The sequence below is a fragment of the Engraulis encrasicolus genome, chromosome 18 (genome assembly GCF_034702125.1).
Source record: "Engraulis encrasicolus isolate BLACKSEA-1 chromosome 18, IST_EnEncr_1.0, whole genome shotgun sequence".
Classification (NCBI taxonomy): domain Eukaryota; kingdom Metazoa; phylum Chordata; class Actinopteri; order Clupeiformes; family Engraulidae; genus Engraulis; species Engraulis encrasicolus.
This window is the reverse complement of record NC_085874.1, coordinates 6,623,402-6,638,401: the sequence shown is the minus strand read 5'-3', so window position 1 is coordinate 6,638,401 and position 15,000 is coordinate 6,623,402. Positions and strand designations below refer to the sequence as shown.

Here is a 15,000-nt window from a genome sequence, read left to right as displayed (position 1 = left end):
GGTGGAATGTTCAGTCGCAGATATGGTGGTGGGGGATGGGGAGGGGGGGTTGTCAGTGGCCTTGCTGGCTAGAGGCTGACAGTGGGGGGAGGGGGGGGTTGTCAGTGGCCTTGCTGGCTAGAGGCTGACAGTGGAGGGAGAGTGGGTTGAGTGTTCAGCATCTTGATCGCTTGGTGCATTGTGCTGCTCGCCAGCCGGGTGGTACGGGAACGGAGGCGCCTGTACCTCTTTCCAGAGGGCAGGAGGCTGAACAGTTTGTGTGCAGGGTGGCTTGTGTCTTTGATGATCATCAGTGCTTTCCGGGTGAGGCGTGTGGTGTAAATGTCCTGCAGGGAGGGGAGTGGTACGATAGTCCGATTGTATACTCGGCTGTTACTTTAGTTACACCTAGACCCAGGAATCATATATTTTTAAAGACTCTCCGAAAGAAAGAAACAGTCTGGCAATTTTTGTGTTATAGATTGAAAGAGTGGTTCCCAAATCCGCAACCCCTAAGGGGGGGTCAGGCTGGGGGGAATATTCCTTGGTACAAAAGGCCGTTCAAACTATTCTTAGGTACAAAAGGGGATAGTAGCACAAGAAGTTTTGGAACCTCTGGATGGCAATGAATAACGGAAAGTGAATGGGAAAAGGTATGCACATGCTGCATTTTATTTTATTATTTTTTCTTTTTTCCCTTCTTCCAACAAAGGATCAGAAGGAGCGCATCTACTCTACCGTGAAGTCCAAGTCGACGTCGGCCACGGTGAACAACCTGAAGCCCAGCACGGCGTACGTGTTTCAGATCCGGGCGTTCACGGCTGCCGGATACGGCACCTTTGGGCCGCGGGTAGAGGTCACCACGAAAGAAGAGCCAGCAGGTACATCTTCAGAACTAAACACTAACACCACCCCCGCATAAACTTTTGCCCTTCGTTCGGGGCTGTTGTTTCTTGGAAAACGCACGGATATCCCGCTGTTTTTACCATGTTTTTCACCACACGCACACATGTGAGATCTAATAGCAATATGCAAAAATATAAGTGGTCTTTAGCTACCAAAATGATTCTAAATGGGAAAACAATTCAACCTGAATGTGTCATTGTTTCAAATGAAGGGCACTGCCATTTCCTTGTGGGACCATTAAGCCCACTTTTCGAAACACTAGAACTGTGCAGGCGAGGGCTGCCAAAAATAGCAGCGGGTAGCAGCAGCGCCAGTCCATTCGTTGGTTGGTCCCCCCCCCCACCCAGAAGGACGAGAAAGGGGTTATCACTTTAACACGTTCTTCCTGGGTGACTGAGTCTCACTCTGAGTGTACTTTCTCTGTCGTCATATAATTGGATGTTCTCTGTCTCTGTCTCTGTCTCTGTCTCTGTCTCTGTCTCTCTCTCGCTCTCTCTCTCTCTCTCTCTCTCTCTCTGTCTCTCTCTCGCTCTCTCTCTCTCGCTCTCTCTCTCGCTCTCTCTCTCTCTCTCTTTATCTCTATCTTTCTACCTTCATCTGTATCTCTTTGTGTGTATCTCTTTCAGCCACCATCATATCAAGCAAGCAGAACCCAGTCATCATCATCAAATAATTGGATGTTTTATCCCCCGCCCCCCTTCTTACTCTCTCTCTTTCTCTCTCTCTTCCTCTCTCGCTCTCCCTCTCCCTCTCTCTCCCTGCTCTCTTTCTGTGTCTTTTCCTCTTTCTGTGTGCATTTCCTCTCTCTGCCCTTCTTTTCTTTCCTCTTCTGTTCTTTCCTTTTCTAGCCACCATCGTATCGAGCGAGCAGAACCCGGTCATCATCATTGCCGTGGTGGCGGTGGCCGGCACCATCATCCTGGTCTTCATGGTCTTCGGCTTCATCATTGGGAGAAGGTACGCTCTTGCGGGCCCCCTTGACTCTCCGCTTCTGTGAGTCTCTGCTCTGTCAATTAGTCTTTCTGTCACTCACACACTGGCCTGGCCTCCGCCTGTACTGTACCGCATATAGCCATGGAGTTTTCCACGCCTGCACGTCCACATCCACACACCCACACCCATCATCTGTGGCAACGGCTCGCTGTGGTAATGGATTGTGATGTGTTATTTTCCCTCCGAGTTCTCACTGTGCACAGAAACACCCCATTTTTTGCATGACTGTTTTTTGATGTAATGCATCCATTATCAAGGAGAAGGAGAGCTACTTTCAGAAAGAAAAAAACACAAAACAACGGGTTTCTCCATTCTTTTGGGGGCCAGTATAATAATGACCCTGAGATGTGATAGCATACTTCTGTGCCAGATCGAGCATGTGCCCTGGCTGTTTACCTTTTTTTTCTTTCCTGACGGCCGTCTCTCGTACTTGTCAATCTCCAAGTAGTCATCTTCACTTTATTTCCTCGCGCATCTCATCCCATCCCATCAGTATGTTGACCATTTCACTCAGGGAGGCCTGCAGCATGAAGGATTGAAATGCTGATGTGTATGTTGTGCGCTATATATTTTTTTCCTGCCTTTTTAACTTGATCTATTATTTGATGTATTTATCTTATCACCGAAATGCATGGCTATCACTTGCGCCTCTGACTACTACTGCGGTGCAATCAATTTTCCGGTGAACTATCAAAGTGCAAACCTTGTAAAATTATTTCATGGCTCGGGGCACAGTCATCACATTAATATACTCCGGAGTGCTGCTGCATCTTTTTTTTAACGTGCCGGGTTTGATACATGAGTATGGGGGGTGTTGTGGAGGCATAGCCAATCTTGTTCTCTTTCCAGAATACACACTGAAGACACTCATAAATAGTCCACTGTTGTTAAGGGTAGAGTATGTCATTTCTTTACTGGTTTATTTCCGAAATGTATGCTGTAAATTCAAAAATGTTATCTTTTTCATGCATATTTGCCACCACCATCAATTTATATTCATTATGCAATTCACACTTTTCATTTATGAATAAGTGGATCTTCTCCATGTCCGCCATTTTAAATTGCCAGTCATATATACCCTTAGCTTCAAAACTTACTGTACTTACTTTAATGTTATTTTTTAGTAAATATTCATGAAATGATCCAATTTGTGAATGGACCACATACATCTTGAAAATACCTAAATGACTACAAACTACATACTCTGCCTTTAATGCAGCCCAGAGGAAACGACTACCTGTCTCTGATTGAAAGAGGAATTCATTGATTTTCAATCTCATGGCAGTGTCTGAAATGGTATTTTGTAACATTGTTGTTAGATCTTAAATTGGCCTAAATTGCACTGTCCTTCTTCTATTTCTCACAACTTCAAACTCTAAGAAGTTTGAAACAAACAACACATCACAGCACTCAAATTCTCAATATGAGATGAAGATTTTGTATGTGTTTGAAAGACAAAGTGAAGACAATGTTATGAGGTGATAGTAGTTTCCTCTGGGTGTACAGTACGGTAGCCATCTTAAAAACCACGTTGACATTTCACTACTGTCTTTAAGGCTTACCCTACAAATAATCCTTTCCGTGCCGCGTGTGACGCCAGTTAAATGTCTTTATTGTCCTCTTTGTGTTCAAAGGCATTGTGGCTACAGCAAAGCTGACCAGGAGGGAGACGAGGAGCTCTACTTCCAATGTGAGTTATTAGACGATTGCTCATTAGTCTCTTTATAGACTTTTTTACAGCCAAAACCCATTGCAGTGTATTTCATTTCCTTCCTTCCTTATTTACGTCCTAATTATAGCTGCGACTGACAGCTTTTGGTCATGTGCAGATACTGATATTGTATCTACTTATTCTTGTACACGCACAACCATGTGCATACCTAGACACAAACACAGACAGGGACATACTCATGTACACTTGCACACACAGACGTGCGGTAGACTGTATGTACATGCGGTAGACTGTATGTACATGCAGACAGACACGCACACGCACACGCACACACACAGACACAGACACACACGCACACACACACACACACACACACACACACACACACACACACACACGGACACACAGACACACAAGCACACACGGGGGTAATGATGCCCCAGGAGAAACGACGGCAGACACCCTCCGCTCCTCTGCGACACGGCTGTAATGATCAGTACTACTGATCCAGCTCCTCGGGCAGAGCCAGGACATGTTCATTGAGCACCATTCACCAAACACACACACACACACACACACACACACACACACACACACACACACACACACACACACACACACACACACACAAACGCACGCACGCACGCACGCACGCACGCACGCACGCACGCACGCACACACCAAAGCCCTATAAACTTTCCAGAGATTGAGTATATGGGACTGTATGGGGCAGCACTTGTGAAATAAGCTGAACAACATACATTACGACACAAAGCAAGCACAGAGATTCAGACGAAGTGCTCTGTGATATTAACGAAGCACACGGGCCCAGCCCAACAGACGCCAGAGAGTGTGTAAATTCGACGTGTAAACCCAATTTGTCTGCCATAAAAGAGTCGGTGGGAGGTGGTGGGTGGTGGGGCGCGAGATGGAGATTGAAGGGGGGGGGCTGTTGGGGGAGTGTGATAAGATGTCTCCCATCAGATCGGGTGACAGGCGGGATAGACGAAGCAATTATAGAGGCGCGTGGAGGGAAACATCAGCTGCCATCGTCCGCCCGCCTGACGGAGCACAAAAGAGCCCGTGTTTGTGTTACAGGATCGGCCAACATAGTTTTCGAGGGCCCACAGGATATTAAGTCTGCTGCTTTCTCTCTGTCTTTCCCGTAAATGCTCTCTAGTTCGTTTCGAGCTGATAAGTAATCTAATTATAGGCCAGTCTTCAGTTCATTTAGCAGGTTTTTTTCTGTTGTTGTTCATTTATTTATTTCGCCATTTTCTTATTCACTTCTTCCTCCTAATAGGATGATCAAAGCAGTAGTGGTGACAGACGATGCAGTCCCCAGAGTCAGTCTAAAGCATTAGCATACAGTATATCCTGTATACATCACCAGCAGCCTTTTGAAGTTTTGTTGAAGCCTTTTTCATTGCTTCTGGCTTCGAGCATCCGCGTCTACGTTGCATTAATGAACACTTAAACAATACGTAATATGCACAGTGGGAATTTTTGTTTATACTGTAGGCCTATATATGTAGCCTATATATATACTGTACTATATGCGTTCAAAAAATCTTTGAGTTGATCAGAATGTGTTTTTTTCAATGTTGGTAGTGAATAGCAAATTATCTTTGGGGCCTTTTGTTAGTGAACCCTTTCGACCTCCCGGTATTTTCTATCATTAGATCTGCCCTCTGCAGCCGTGTCTGTCAGTCAGGCCGCACATTTGAAGCATGCGTGTGTGCATACTTAATCGTAACAGTAAGCCTCTTACCTTTCTACAGTTAAATTTCCAGGCACCAAAACGTACATTGACCCCGAGACCTACGAGGACCCCAACAGAGCCGTCCATCAGTTTGCCAAGGAGCTGGACGCATCGTGCATCAAGATTGAGAGGGTGATTGGAGCAGGTAAAAAAGCATTGCTTTCTCTCTCGTAGCTCTCTAAAACTCTTGTTTTGAGCCGCCCACCTCCCCTCCTCTCGCTACGCCCATTCATCAGGCTTGACAGCGAAAAATATTTACACCGTAAAGAAGAATACAGTAGCTTTCCTCCCACTTATTGATAATACTACGTGCGTGTACAGAGCAAACACAGCCATTGTCATCAGTATGGGTTGCGCAGCTCTCATAGCGCTGTTGCTACAATCAAAGATGCGATGTGTTGATAAATTGCCGTCACTTTGGCCCTAGAAGTGTGGCTGAATTGTAAATCAGTGTGTGTGTGTGTGTGTGTGTGTGTGTGTGTGTGTGTGTGTGTGTGTGTGTGTGTGTGTGTGTGTGTGTGTGTGTGTGTGTGTGTGTTAAGGGACTATAAAAAGGGAATATTTGTTGTGGATGACATTTTAACATGTTTATTTATCCAGCCACAGCTACTTCTAGTGTCTTTGAAATGATTCTGGTATTTATTAATGTATTTTAGTTCCTAGTCCTGAACTTTGAAGGGTGCTTCCCGTTTAGGCCGTTTAGGGTATTATTTTTTTTTTACTGCTGTCAGACATTGAAATGTGTCACATTTGACCTGAATTGTACGTAAGTGTTACCGTGTTAATTTATCCATTTATGTATTATTGTTTCTTCTATATTTGGAGTTTGGAAACGTGTGTAACAGGCAACCATACGTTACTGTTTAATCACCATATTGCAGTAATTTACTGTGTAGTCACCGTTTTGTGTCTCGGTTTGTTTTTTCTTTTCTTTCATAGGGGAGTTTGGAGAGGTGTGCAGCGGACGCCTCAAGTTGCCGGGGAAACGCGACGCACCCGTGGCCATTAAGACCCTGAAGGTGGGCTACACGGAGAAGCAGAGGAGGGACTTCCTGTGCGAAGCCAGCATCATGGGCCAGTTCGACCACCCCAACGTCGTGCACCTGGAGGGGGTGGTGACCAGAGGTGAGGGACGGCACATTATGTCAGCTATTTTTTGGGGCAGACGTGGGCAGGTTCAAATCCTGCCCTTACCAGTCGCTACATCCATGGTTTAAGTGTCCTTTGAGGGGACTGTAACCAATAATGTGTAAAAACTGTAAGTTGCTTCGGATAAAAGTGTTGCTTAAGTGTATATTTTGTAATTGAATGTAATGAGATGACTAGAAACAAATACTTGGCACTGGATTGCAGTGTCTGAAAGTAGTCTACTCATAAAAAGGCATGATGGCAATATGTGAAGAAACACTGTGAAGTTAAATTTTTGCTGTCCATACTAATTTGAGGAATTTTTCATTGTTTTGCAGGAAAGCCAGTCATGATTGTGATTGAATACATGGAAAACGGCTCACTGGATGGCTTCCTTAGGGTGAGTTCTGAGGAATTACTTCACATAGATTACTGTATGCAGAGCTTTGATGTTATAATTTCTTAATAACACTGGTTTGTAATTGTTTGGAAGATGTGTAAATAGAGTTTACTTCTGTTTCCCCTCCATAGTTACCAGTGTACTATCTGTCTTTCTGTCTGTCTATCTGACTGTCTGTCTATCTGTCTGTCTGTCTATTTACCTTGTTATTGACGCCATGTCAATGTGTAAACATGTAATTACGTCTGTGCAGAAACACGACGGTCAGTTCACGGTCATCCAGCTGGTCGGCATGCTGAGGGGCATCGCGGCGGGCATGAGATACCTCTCCGACATGGGCTACGTCCACCGAGACCTGGCGGCGCGCAACATCCTCGTCAACAGCAATCTCGTGTGCAAAGTCTCGGACTTCGGCCTGTCAAGAGTGATAGACGACGACCCCGAGGCTGTCTACACAACGGCGGTGAGTCAATTAAGCCTCCCTGTCTACTTCCCACTGCCCACCACCACCACCACCACCACCACACACCCTCCCCTCCCCACCCTCCTCTATGAGAAGAGTCCAGGATAAAATGCATGCAAATAAGGGGAGAGGATGAGGATCAACAAAAATAGCTGCATGCTTGCCTGATCCTATTGAATATGCAGAGCATGACACGTCTGGGTGGTTTTCCTCTGGACTGTTTGCTAAATGTCCAGGCTGAGTTTCTTAGCTCCGTTTTAATCAGTGAGTGCAGTGAGTGCACGGAGTGTTCCGGTTTTCAATGGAATATTGTAAGTGTTTGGCTTACAGTAACGCAAGTTTCTCAATATTTAGTTTTACATGTGTGGAGCAGCGTTCCGCAAGCGAATATCCCCACAACACGGCCACATTCGTAATGAATAAAAAGTTTACTTGGCTCTTGCGCAAACTGAATACTGCTACCATTACCTTTGAAATCACAATATTCCTCACATGTGCTTATTGTTTAAGGGTAAGCTGTAAGATGTAACAACTTTGTCCGTTTGTTTCACTCCTTGCCTCTGACGTGCGATTTCCTCACCCAACAGGGTGGGAAAATTCCAGTTCGGTGGACAGCGACGGAGGCCATCCAGTACCGTAAATTCACGTCCGCCAGTGATGTATGGAGCTATGGCATCGTCATGTGGGAGGTCATGTCCTATGGGGAGAGGCCGTACTGGGACATGTCCAATCAGGACGTGAGTATTTACCTTTACCCTAAAACAGTGGTTCTCAACCTATTTCACCTCATTATAAACCCCCTTTGTAAAAAGTAAAGCCCTGTTTATGCTTCTGCAAAACATAATCAAGGGTGCTGTGGCGCTAGCCTGGTTTTACCAGACCACATTAATTACTACGTAATTCATTTTAGGTCTGGGTCACTTCTTTCTGTCCTGTTCAGTGAAGGCATAAAAAGACCATTCCACATCAAAAGAACTTCTGCAGTAGTCAGAGAAATAACTGTGCTAGAAATCTTTTTTTCTCCAACAAAAGGCACCTCTCATTAAAATAATAATGATTGAAAAAACACATCACTACTATGTGTACACTACAATATTACCGCCTCACAAATCCAGATGTAAGCTTTTGAGGAATAATAACAGAGGTGGGAGGAGTTCATGAAAGGGTTAACGAATATGATGGTTGTTTTATGTATGGGAAAAAAACACGGAACTAATTACATTTTTCATACCTGCTTGATTTTGCAAGTGTGAAAAACACAAACTGGCAGAAATGTTTAATCAGTTTTAGACCTATGTGGAAAATGTTTGATCGTTCCACGAGTTAATGTGAGGAAATTGCTCATTATTATTCGTATTATTATTTTGGTAGCTGTGCATTGTGTTGCAAGAGAATGCCAACTGCAGCTTTAAGCTTCGATTTTGCATTCTCTATGCATGCGACCAGGAGTTCACTCAAAGGTTTCACCAAAAATATATATTTTTTAAGTCTCCCATTAGGGTAACGGCTGCCATTTCACAGCTCGTATCTCGTCTGGCTGCCGCTGCCCCAGCCAGCCCCGTCTGGCTCGGTTGGTTGGACATTGTTTTATCCTGACTTCAATCGGGAGCGATTAGCTTTGCACTGTCACTCATCATGCTGATCACAGCACCGGCAAATCGAAAATTCCAGTGTGGCACAGACAACATTTATGAGTGAAAGTATTTTTTTTAAACCACCATTGTTTTGAGAGCACTTGCCATCTTGTGTGCACTGCCCAGCCTGACCCGATTAATTTTTAGGGGCTAATATTTATAAATCGCCCTTATCTGCGGTACTAAGCCTAATTATAGCCATTTAGCATTAGGCTACCTGTTGGTCAACCAACAAACAATAGCTGTTATTAGTAAGCTGCGTGTGACGACTGTCTTTAAGTGGGATTATTTCCCGTCCAGAGACTCGACAGGCAGCACTGTCAGAGAGTTTTGCTCGCTGTCAGGGTGCTGGCAAGCAGCTCCACTGGGGATGCAAAAAAGGAGAAATATTTACATTTTCCCCGCACTTTCTCTGTTTTGACACTTCCCTCTCCATAGCTCAGTCTTGTTTGAAAAGACATGACAGGCATTGCAGATGAGTATGTGCACAAAATAAACAAACCCGGACTGTCTGGGTGAAACTTCTAGACTTTTGCAACAAAAAAAAGATTAAAAGGATTTATGCCCCATATTTCCCTACATTAGGCTGTTGGTTTAATTTAGCCAAGAATGTTGTGTGATTGAGGCAGACTGGTGAAAGAATGTGTAGTGTTAATAATGAAAAAGGAGTGTGAAGGAGTTCATTTCGTTACTATTTTTCGACATGGCTGAATATATTTCTTCAGTCACTTGGCTGCTAATTGCTGTGAGCTGAGCTCATTGAAAACTGTGGCAGTGTGATGTAAAATCATTGGGGAACAACGTGGTGGGTTTGAGTCACGAGAGGAGTTCCGCTACCATGCCAGGTGTGGACAGCTGCTCCAGTCTTCCAAGCTGGCCTGGCCAAAACGAAGCCACCAGCTCCACTTGCAGTTATGTTCGTCATCAAAGTGGTATGACTCACATTCATACCGTGACGTTTTACCATTAGTTAGCCCAAATGAGACGGCTGATGTTTGAAGTCACAGTTCGAAGGGGGAAAAAAACAGGTTCCCATCATGAAGCAACTTTGTTGTTCCCAAACCCTATGCATTTTGGCATAAACATGCCGGTCAGTCTGATATCAAACGAGCATGGCATGGTTCCAATTGATCTGAACACACCTACAGACATAAAAAAACAAATGCACTTCCTTAGCCACTCCTCAAGTCATTTTGTTGTGCTTTAATAAGTTCATGGAGAGCAGTCACATATGGTTTACCTCCTTTTTTCTGTCCAAATGTGTGTAATTGGCAACAACAAAGCGCCCAAAGAGTTATTTGTGTGGTGAAAGTGGCTGTTTACAAACGGCTTGATTAGAGGGGATGTAATGACGCTTATGAGAATGGTGGGGGTTTCGTCTTTCTGAAACGTCTGGTAATTTGGTCGTAATGATCTCTAACAATCTCTCTTGCTCTGGGCGTTTTGAAGGTTATAAAGGCCATCGAGGAGGGCTACCGCCTGCCTGCGCCCATGGATTGCCCCCCAGGCCTGCATCAGCTAATGCTGGACTGCTGGCAGAAGGACCGTGCCGATCGACCCAAATTCGATCAGATAGTTGGCATCCTTGATAAAATGATTCGCAACCCTAGTACTTTAAAGACTCCGATGGGAACGTGTACAAGGTAAGGATTATTATTCTCTGCTTAATGCCTGTTGATCACAGCTATACATAGTCATCATAGCAATTTTTGACTTTTATGAGATCTATGCTGGCCGTATATTTTGTGTGTGTGTGTGTGTGTGTGTGTGTGTGTGTGTGTGTGTGTGTGTGTGTGTGTGTGTGTGTGTGTGTGTGTGTGTGTGTGTGTGTGTGTGTGTGCGTGCGTGCGTGCGTGCGTGCATGCGTAAATCTGTGTGCGTATATGTGTGCGTGAGTGCGTACTTGTGTGTACTGCGTGTATGTGTGTGTGTGTTTCAGTTTATTTATATGTAACTTCATTAGGGAATAATTCAAAAACATCCAACAGCTGATTTATCTCCTGAGGTTTTATAGATGAGAGATAAATGCCAAGAGGATCGATAATGGCAAATCTGCCTGCCTATACGGCTTTATGGCCAGCAGCAAGGCTTCTAAATCAATCCTCGTAATGAGTCCCCAAGACTGTTAAGTTCTGTGGGAACCCCGGGACCCTCGGTGACATTTTTCAGATGAAAATCCATTTACAGTCGCATAGTATTTTTTTTCACCTCATGTGAGATTAAGTGCATGGCAAAAGCATGAGGTCAGAAACGGAGGAAAGGGGGTCACTGACGTTGTCAAAGTAGCAACGTGATACTGTTTACTTCTTGGGGCGTGGGGGATGGTGGGGGGTGCTTTAGTGCAGCACCACCATATTTCACTTAACAAAACCCCAAAAAACCCTCCGTCGAGAGTCTGTTATGTGCAGAAGCTGTCTCGTCATCTGCTGCTTATCACTGCATTTTTGTGCCTGTTAAGCTTTTGTCATTGGTTGGCTTATTTCTTTCTTTGTGTTTATATACGTGGCATTAATGTCTCTGTATCCTGCTGCCTCTCCACAGACCCATCAGTCCCCTGCTAGATCAGAGCACACCAGACTTCACCTCTTTCTGCTCGGTGGGCGATTGGTTGGAGGCCATCAAGATGGATAGATACAGAGACAACTTCACTGCTGCCGGCTACTGCTCGCTAGAATCCGTGGCAAGGATGACGATCGAGTAAGAGGATGTTTTTTTAGCCACTGTTTTTTTTTAAAAAAAATCTGCTGCACCCCATCCCCTCTTTCTCTCTCTCTCTCTCCCCGCCTTCAGCAAAAAAAAAAAAGTCTGTGACCATTAAACGCATGGTTAACTTTGAGATAGCTGTCAAGAGAAATTTCATCAGCGGCTATTTCCCTCAGCTGAGACATCAAGGATGAAGCTTTTCTCTCTCAGTTTCTCCCTGGCTCTTAAATTTTGCGGACGATGCGGCATGCCATTTTAAGTTCAGTTCTATAACTCCTCGTCTTTTCTCTGCTCATTAACGAGTGAAATATTGCGGCTATATAAAATCCCTACATCTGCCAACTTCATAGTCTAGAGCTGTGATTTACGAGTGTGTTTTCTTCTTCTCCTCCTCCCCCTCCTCTCCTTTCTTCCTCTTCTCTTCTCTTTCTCTTTTCTTGCTCTCCTCCTCCTCCTCCTCCTCCTTCTCTCCTCTACTTTCATCCTGTCCTCCTCCAGGGATGTGATGAGCTTGGGGATCACTTTAGTAGGCCATCAGAAGAAGATCATGAGCAGCATACAGACTATGAGGGCACAGATGCTGCACCTTCACGGCACTGGCATACAGGTGTGAGGACAGCAACAATGGCCACTGCCGGCACCACCACGACGTCACCTGCTCCAGGTGTGTGATGACAAAATGGCCGGCACCACCATCTCACCTGATACAGGTGTCCAATGACAAAATGGCTGGCACCTCCACTTCCCTTGGTACAGGTGTGTGACGGCAAAATGGCCGCCACCACCACCACCACACCTCACCTTTTTACCTCCCGGACAGTTTGGGAGGGGCATCAGGAGAGACACAGAGCCCCCAGAGCCCTCGCGCACTCAGGCACCACCGAGGATAATCAGTCAATAAAGACAAAAAAACACTTTGCCTTTTTGTTTAGTTCAGATTTTGTTTTTATTTGGGTTTTTGTTTTGTTTTTGTTTTTGTTTTTGTTTTTGTTTTTTTGTTTTTTTTTCGTCGTCGACGTTGTCATCGTCTTTCTCATCAACCGGATCTCTGGAATGGGGAAAAAAGTTCCTTTGCACTTTGGCGAGGAATTTTGCTATCCCCGTCACTAAGAACAGGTGGTGCAGAGGAAAGGACACCCAGATGGAAAGAGAGAGAGAGACAGTAGGCATGGACAAGCGCATAGCTCAGAGGGACTTGGAGGAATTTATCAAAAGGAGATGAAGTCTAGTTTGATGATTTTTTAAATACCTTGTTGCTTTATCTTTTTCCATGTTTGTATTTGTGCGACATCAATACAATTTTTGTTTGAACTATGGATTTATGGTTACAGAAAATACACAAGTACATATACAAAAAACAAAACAGAAAAAAAATCTTAGCGAAGTTCATAGAGAAATGAATATCTTCTTTGTTGTTTTTTTCCACTTGGCACTCTGGTGTAGCGTGATGTTAACAATACAGCTTCATTTGGCTTGATAATTTTATTTTCCTTTTTCTCTTTGGATAGACAACAGGGTAAAAAGGTCATAGATGGGTGTTCAAAGATAATATGAAATAACCCATGTGCCATGCACCGCGCTTTGTTGACTGAAGTTGTGAACCATTATTATTTTACCTTTCAGATCAAACACCACAGGATTTGTTAAGACTCAGTGCAGATTGGATTGAATGGCTTGGTTTGTTGCACATGGTCCCCTTTTTAAGCACGGTTTTGCCCTGTCTGAAGTAATTGCAATACCAGTGCGTAAGTTCTTTAACTGTGAAAGCCCTGTGTCCAAGTAGCAATATCCATTTTGATGTTCACCACATACATAGTTATTCCACTATATGGAGTGCAAAGTACTTATCTCTTTTTTCCACTTGGAGGAATGAAACAGTCAAAGTTTTCGAAAAAATAGCACCACATGATTTTATTTTTTCTATTCAGTATTTTGTGCTTGTTTTGATTATTATTTGGCCGCTATAATACCTGAAAGCAAAAAAAAGAATCGTTCCTGTGTGTTACATTTGTGAATCGTATCTGAAGGTGAATCGGTGAACGAGCTGAAGTAGTACTGCCTTAATGTTCTAGTACATGTACAAAATGTTGACGTTTACTTGTCGATATTAGAGTGGCTGAGGTGTTTTGTCAGTCAGAATGGGCTAGAGAGTCATCTTTTCCCAGAGCGTGTTCTCGAACTTGACGAATTGAATCAATTTCAGTGACATTTTCAGTTAAGGAGAGTTATCGAAGGACTTAAGCGTAGGACAGAGAATGATCAAAACAGCAATAATTTCGCCACTATGAGCGTGACTCTCCCTTCAGGTGCTACGTAGGGTTTTTACAATACTTAAGTGCTTGAAAGTTAAAAGTGGGAGCTGAATCTCAGATAACCTCTGCTTTGTGAAAGCAAAGGTGCTCGAAAGAAGTTAAACGAGTGGCTCTCCAGGATAACAACAAATCTTTGTTAGCAACAAGAGAAAGAACGATGTAATCAGTTCTGCCTTTTTTATGAGTTAAATTACATGTCTTGTCGTTATCCCACCCCCTAAGGATATCTCAGCTGATGGCTGCTGTTCTTACTTTGGTGCTTGAGAACATTTTTCAGCTCTTCAATTCAAGATTTGAAATTGTCGAAGGATTAGGAGAAGGGGGACGAAGAGAATGAAATTTGGAAAATGAGGTGTGTTTTTTATACATCTTCAGCTGATCAGCAGTCGTGCCGCCATTTTCATTAGCGGTTTATCTCCGTTCTGTCCAGGCCTTTTTGTGCAATGTTACCGTGCTAACAATACAACTGTGGTATGTGTATTGTGAGATTATTTTTTGTTTCTTTTTTTGTTGTTGCTCATCGGTGGATAACAGGCTTTGAAATTGTGTGCTGTCAACGGTTTTCGGTGCCATCACAGTCTATTGTGTATACAACAAATGAATGTTTTTTGCTGAATTTAGTGATCAGCAATTGTGGTCTCTCGACAAATGGGTCAGCCATTTCCTTACATCCAGTGAATGTTTAGTTGCGTCCAGTGAGCGTAGATTCTCTGCGGAGAAGATCGATAAGCTCAGCACAGGTTTGCATGCACAGTGTTATTTAGAATGCCACACAACTAGGAGGAATCATGCGACTTTCCCCTAATGTCATTTATTGAGCAGTTCAGGGACAGCAGTGGTTGTGTCCCACTGCCTGCCCTGCCCTGCCCGGCCCCAAAGGTGACTCGAACCTGCAGGGTTTTCCATCGACACTCTGATAGTGTTGATGACCTGCAAAGTGCCCTGCGGCCTCTTCAGTGCAGGTTTGAAACAGGAGCTTGTCATTCTGCCCTCTCCACACCCTACTTTTTTCTCATCCTGCCCCATCCACACCCTGCCCCCCAAACCC

The 15,000-nt window shown here is 44.2% G+C and overlaps 1 protein-coding gene across 3 annotated transcripts in view; it reads left to right on the top strand.

The window, feature by feature from the left end:
• epha7 (eph receptor A7) overlaps positions 1–15,000 on the top strand; it is an 80,015-nt gene that overhangs the window by 64,979 nt on the left and 36 nt on the right. The window contains exons 7-17 of one of the 3 annotated variants that reach the window (XM_063222884.1): positions 692–860; positions 1,734–1,842; positions 3,513–3,568; positions 5,344–5,457; positions 6,252–6,437; positions 6,779–6,840; positions 7,094–7,303; positions 7,891–8,040; positions 10,387–10,580; positions 11,479–11,634; positions 12,139–15,000. The exon at positions 12,139–15,000 is cut by the window's right edge and continues 36 nt beyond it. In XM_063222884.1, the coding sequence (XP_063078954.1) occupies positions 692–860; positions 1,734–1,842; positions 3,513–3,568; positions 5,344–5,457; positions 6,252–6,437; positions 6,779–6,840; positions 7,094–7,303; positions 7,891–8,040; positions 10,387–10,580; positions 11,479–11,634; positions 12,139–12,253 (1,521 nt within the window). In that variant the 3' untranslated portion in view covers positions 12,254–15,000. Of the gene's footprint in view, positions 1–691; positions 861–1,733; positions 1,843–3,512; positions 3,569–5,331; positions 5,458–6,251; positions 6,438–6,778; positions 6,841–7,093; positions 7,304–7,890; positions 8,041–10,386; positions 10,581–11,478; positions 11,639–12,138 lie in introns of those variants that run through there. The other 2 variants (XM_063222883.1, XM_063222885.1) reach the window with 2 other exon arrangements.